General features: G+C 37.8%; 1 protein-coding gene across 6 annotated transcripts; it reads left to right on the plus strand.

Moving 5' to 3' along the window:
- Nucleotides 1–406: 406 nt before the first annotated feature.
- On the plus strand, nt 407–5,309 carry vgll2a (vestigial-like family member 2a). 6 transcript variants are annotated; one of them, XM_048207557.1, is made up of 4 exons: nt 412–744; nt 1,436–1,709; nt 2,543–3,013; nt 4,221–5,309. In XM_048207557.1, exons 1-4 carry the CDS (start codon nt 661–663, stop codon nt 4,262–4,264), a joined length of 873 nt encoding a protein of 290 aa, XP_048063514.1. In that variant the 5' UTR covers nt 412–660; the 3' UTR covers nt 4,265–5,309. The 6 variants fall into 6 exon arrangements, with proteins under 6 accessions (XP_048063510.1, XP_048063513.1, XP_048063514.1 ...); XM_048207555.1 differs by having other exon boundaries at nt 415–744; nt 1,436–1,727; nt 4,342–5,309; XM_048207554.1 differs by having other exon boundaries at nt 419–744; nt 1,436–1,727.
- Nucleotides 5,310–6,094: the final 785 nt, after the last annotated feature.

The following is a 6,094-nucleotide window of genomic DNA, read 5'->3' on the forward strand; positions in this document are numbered from 1 at the left end:
TATTGATCTCTGGTGTAAAGATACGTCAAAACGCATCGTCTCATGGAAGTCCGATTCGCGGAGGAGTCGTTTATTTGAACCGATTCACGAAACGATTCGCAGTGTTTCTAATCACGCGAACTTTCAACACGATGAGGTAACATACACTTTTAATCAAAATATCAAACAAGACAGCATTGTACTACAGAGGTTATGTTTATTGCCACGTTTAATATCTCAGAATGACGTCGTGAAACTGGAAGACATCTAAAATTAGTAAAAAACTGACTAAATTTACAACTCTTGTTATTTAACGTTAGTAACATGGTCGCTTGTCTAGCTAATAACCAGGCTAACATGTTACAAAACACATTTTACTGCAAGCAAGAACCTGCATAGGCTACAGTGCACAAGGACTTCTGGAAACACTTTGAGCGATGATTCAGACGAGTCGACTCATTAAACCATTCATAATTTGAATGAACCGAATCTCTTAAATGAATCAGACTCGTGCGTAAAGACAGAGTACAGAACATAAAAGGTGCTCAGTGCGCTTCAGCCGCAATCGACGCGGAGCTTCATTTTCTGTCTGTAGACACTGAACCAGCGCTTTATTTCAAATGAAGCGTCCTCTCATTCCACTAATAAGTTTTTATACGTGATATAACAGCTGTCTTCGCCATGAGCTGCTTGGATGTCATGTATCAAGTTTATGGTCCACCTCAGCCTTATTTTGCCGCAGCATACACACCTTATCACCATCAGGTATGTTCATATAGAAGTTCAGTTTGTTATTATTATTTTATGTGAAAAGAAAACTTATTTTAATTTTATTTTAAAGCAGTTAGATTTGTGAGTAAAACTTTCTCTCCTCGACTTGTTGCGCCTCCATTTGATTTGTCTACAAAATAGTTTTAAAATGAGTCACGTTGTTAGATGTTGATGAGGGTAAATGTAACTTGATTGATAGAATTTTAAGCGTTATTTAAAATTATTAAAAACAAAACGTACGAACATATTTCTGTTTCCTGACAATGTTGTGGTATATCACTTGTATATGATATGACAAAGGCTATTTTATAAATTTATATATATTAATTTCTTTTTTTTTTAAAAAAGCTTATAGGAAATAGGAGATGGAATTGGAAACAGATTTTTCTGTATTTTACGGATATGTTATCTTAAATGCATATTTAGCTTAGGCTAAATTTATATACAGCAATATATATACAGGTTTATTTACAGCTTTGTATGTGTGTGTGTATATATATATATATATATATATAACACAAATTGTGCAACAAAACAAATTGTGCAACACTGGTGGAATACACAACTATATTGTTTCTCCCTATATCTCACACACACTCTATATGAATAGAGTGTGTGTGAGTGTATTTCTATATCATGTAAAGACCAGAGTTGAATGTAAACTGACTTTTCTTCATGTTTTCAGAAATTGGCATTTTATTCGAAAATGCAAGAATCACCAGAAACAGTCAGTGGAAGCAGCTCTTCCTTTTCCAACCTCTCCGGGCCACCCATAAAAGAGGAGGACTGCACCCGAGAGAAAGATCACCCACCGGAGGCGGAGTACATCAGCTCCAGATGTGTTCTTTTCACGTATTTCCAAGGGGACATCAGTTCGGTGGTGGATGAACATTTCAGTCGAGCTTTGAGTCAGTCTAATAGTTACGCACCTGGATCCACCAACAGCAAGACCGCGAGAGGTACATCGTCCTGGAGAGGTGGGAGTCTGATGCAATCTGCATTTTGAATTGAATTAAAACAACTTTATTGGCCAAGTTTGCCTGAGTGTACATTTACACATACATGCAATCCATTATAGTAATTACAGTTACCAAATATAGTGCTTGACAAATTAACATATTAAAGTACAACTAATAACAGGACACATTACCATGCCTAACATACCCAATTTGAGTAACTCTGCATACAATAGCAAAGAAATTTTAATTGATTTAATTAATTTAATTTCAATTTTAAGCAATGATAATCCTGTTACTTAAATAAGTATTGCAGTTAAATATGATATTACACAAAAAGAAAAGGAAACAGATTTAAATAGGAATACATTTTCATTTATACTACAAGTAATATGTCTTTTAATTGCATACTTTATGATTGTACATCTATTAATCATGACAATAGGTAAAATTTCAAGGTCAGATTTTTAAAAGCTAATGTAAATTAATTAAATTAGTACAAATAATTAGGACATGATTTATTTTATAATCAGTTTAATTAATGTATATTTTCTTTGCATCCTCTATATGATTGCACAGGCATGATTTTATTTTATTTATTGCATTGTTTTTAGATTTTTCTAAAGCTAATGCAAAATAATTCAATTAGAATGTGGAGATAATTAACACAATTTTTTTTACAACCAGTTGCATTTGTTTTGTTAATCCAAATGTGTGAGCATCCATTTTAAATCTCAAACAGAATATTAAAGGTTCATTTTTAATTGTTGTATATTTGAATTATCACACTTTTGTGCATATTAACATGCAAAACATCTAAATGTGTTCCTCCCCAGAAGGCTCATTCCCTATGAGCCAGAGAAGCTTCCCTCCCTCGTTCTGGAACAGCGCGTATCAGCCGTCGGTCTCAGCATCTCTCAGCAGCGCCCTGGGTTCCTCCCACACAGACCTCCCCTTCTCAGCGGACCCTTATTCCACCGCGTCTCTACACAGCCACCTCCACCAAGCCACCCCGGAGCCCTGGCACCCCTCTCACCACCATCACCCTTACTCACTCAGCGGAGCCATCGGCACCCAGGGATCCGCTTACCCCCGGCCCTCCATGCACGACATGTACGGAACGCACTTTGACCCCCGTTACAGCTCTCTGCTTGTCCCCTCGGTCCGGCCGCATAGACTTCCCCCAGCCACGGTGCCCGCACCTGGAGCCTCGCCGTGCGATATCAGCAAGAGCGAGCCGGGCAGCTCGGCGTGGACCGGAGCTTTCACGGCGGCGAGCTCTGATATGAGTCTGAACATGGATACAGGTGTGAACATTCAATTCGCATACAGCAGCCCCGCTATGTATTTATGCACATAAGCAAACATATGGATGTCATTGCATTTGAAAACAAAACAAAAAGAAGCAAGCAAAACATTTCATTAAAAAGAAGTTTGGTTTGAAATGATAAAAAATGGACACTTTCTAGTTGTTTCAGGTCATTCAAAGGCTTTTTTTTTTAATGTTTTTGAAAGAAGTCTCTTCTGCTCACCAAGGCTGCATGTGTTTGAACAAAAATACAGTAATATTGAATACAGAATTATTATTAGAATTTAAAATGACTGATTTCTATTTGAATATATTGTAAAATGTAATTTATTCCTGTGATGCAAAGCTGAATTTTCAGCATCGTTACTCCAGTCTTCAGTGTCACATGATCCTTCAGAAATCATTCTAATATGCTAAATATTTTTTGTGACAACCGTGATGCATTTTTTCATGAATCTTTGATGGATAGAAAGTTATAAGAACAGCATTTATTTGCAATAGAAATTTGTAACATGGTAAATGTCTTTACTGTTGCTGAATAAAAGTATTAATTTTGATCAAAAGGAGGGAAAAACAAACCTTACTGAACCTAAATTTTGAATGGTAGTGTAGTTAATGTGAGAAACTACACCTGTGGTTACTCTGCTTGGGTGCCCGTGTGAATTTGAGGGGAATTGACATCATACATATAAAGGAAAAGAAAAAAAATTCACCTTGACATCAGTTTATTAAGACTGAGTGCGTAAATTGTGCACGGAATTGAAGTGAGTTCTGAGAAAAGCTCTAGCATGATTTGTCTGCAAACGGCACTTAATTTTTTGTTATCTAATGCAATGACATTTAGACTTCTTTTCAAAAAGTGTGAATTAAAGTGTACTTTTTTAGGTTTCAAGTAAGGGCCACCAAGGGTTAAACTCACATAATAAAAGTCAGAGAAAAAAATGCAGTCATACTGTATTAATGTAAAAATAATACTAATAGCTTCTTGAAGTACTGTATATGATCAATTTGTGAATTCATCCTGAGTTTAAGATCTAGTTATCTTCAAGGTTTTTGACTTTGACCATTGCTCTGCTGACAGTTTTTCTCATCTTTAAGACTTTGATGCTTTCTTGTCTTCATTTTACTTCTCATTCTGTATTTGCTTCTTATTTTCCCTCTCTTCATATCTTTATCCTTTTTTTCTTTTTCCTTCTTCCTCTCAGGTCTACAGAGCCAGGATAAGAGCAAGGACTTGTACTGGTTTTAGTGCCCTGCGGCCACTTCTTTCTCCACTGGCTTGTCTTTCTCTGGCTTTTCTGTAACAGATTCTCATCTCACTTGCAGCTCGGCGCTACACCCTCTGCAGCGGGACCATCCTAAGCTGAAAGTGGATAAGAACCCTTCGGATGAGTGCAAAAATCTCTCGGTAAAGTGGAGCAAACATACTGTAGTGGTGTGACTAGCAGCTGCTCTCGCCCCTTCCCTCCCCCGACCCTGAACGCTCTCGGCAGAACGGACCCAAAATGAGATTTAAAAAAAGACAAATGTTACTTTAAGGGGACATTTGAGAGCCAAACTTGGAGAAAAGACGGACTGGCTACGTGAAGACTTTTCTTTTGACCAGAAATGAGAGTTTCTGATGAGAGAGAGCAGCATTCCCTATCATCGCTGAAGACAGAGAAGGGCTATTTGAAGCCACTTGACTCTATCTATATTGCTTTCAGCACCTGTCATCGACAACTGTTGTGGAACTTAGCAGACGCACAGACAACGGCGCTATGTGTCGTTTGACCGAGCGAGCGCCCTGGATTTCATAAAAGAGGCGTTTTGTTGAATCTGGACACACGGCGGAAGGGAACAACTGGTTTGGCTTTTCATTTTTTTTGAGGCGTGGTGTGGGTTCGGCTGGAAGTAGATACAAACACTATTAAGCCGTACTGTATATACTTTATGTGTCTTAGTGTGTCCAGTGCTACATGTAGGATCAAACAGCATGATGATATGCATCAGAAATATTGATTCTTTCATTTGTACTTTTTTAAGAACCACTTTTAGTCGCCGTCAGCTTTGGTTGACGTCTCACCACGATGTATTTGAATGTATAACATGTAATATATTACCTTTGAAAGTATTTTTCCAGTGCATTGAGGAAAATGAGGTATTATGTTTTTATCAGTTGTGTATCTTCATCCTTTGAAGCAAAAATGGAAATAAAACCGGGTGATACACTTTTTTTGTTTGCCCTTAAAGGGATAGTTCACCCAAAAATTTAAATTCTGTCATCATTTACTCACCCTCATGTCGTTCTAAACCCGTAAGACTTTAGTTCATCTTCGAAAATCAAATGAAGATCTTTTTAATGGAATTTGAGAGCTTTCTGTCCCTCTGTTAACAGCTACAACACTTTGATGCTTCAAAAAGAGATCGTAAAATTATTCCATATGAATTGAGAGGTTTAGTCCAAATTTTCTGAAGAGACTCGATCGCTTTATATGATGAACAGATTGAATTTAGGCTTTTATTCACATAAACATTCATCAAAACCAGTGGCGGCTACTGGTCTGTCAGAGAGGGGAAGCTCATTTTCGGCCTACATCATAAAATTGTCTATTTATTTAAAAGTAAATTCTGCCCTACGTTCCTTTTCAAGAAAATGGTCTGTGACCCTGTCGTACCAACTAGGAGTCTTTTCAAGTGACTTGACCAGTGTCCTCTCAATGGCCAGCAGAGCTAGGCTGCTTAAACGGCCTTGGCCCATTGTGTTTCGGGTGTAGGACTTGAGTCGCTTTAAACAGGAGAAGCTCCTTTCTACACCTGCAGATGAAGCTCCAATTGTTGCCACTAATGAGAACAGTTTGGATGACTTCCATTAAACAGACTTTGTCATACCAGGAGAGCTGAAAAGACCTGTTATTTTTCCCTATCTTTTGCACTAAATCAATCTTAGGTGTTGATCTGCCCTGCTGTTTAATTCTAAGTTTTTCCTCGTAAGGAACACTTTCAAATGGCTTCGCCAAAATCAGGTCGACAATATTAGCACCGTCTGCCATCGTGCGCAGTTTCACCCACGACGCTAGCCTAGCCTACTAACGTTATA

This window comes from Megalobrama amblycephala, linkage group LG11 (genome assembly GCF_018812025.1).
Source record: "Megalobrama amblycephala isolate DHTTF-2021 linkage group LG11, ASM1881202v1, whole genome shotgun sequence".
NCBI classification, from domain to species: Eukaryota; Metazoa; Chordata; class Actinopteri; order Cypriniformes; family Xenocyprididae; genus Megalobrama; species Megalobrama amblycephala.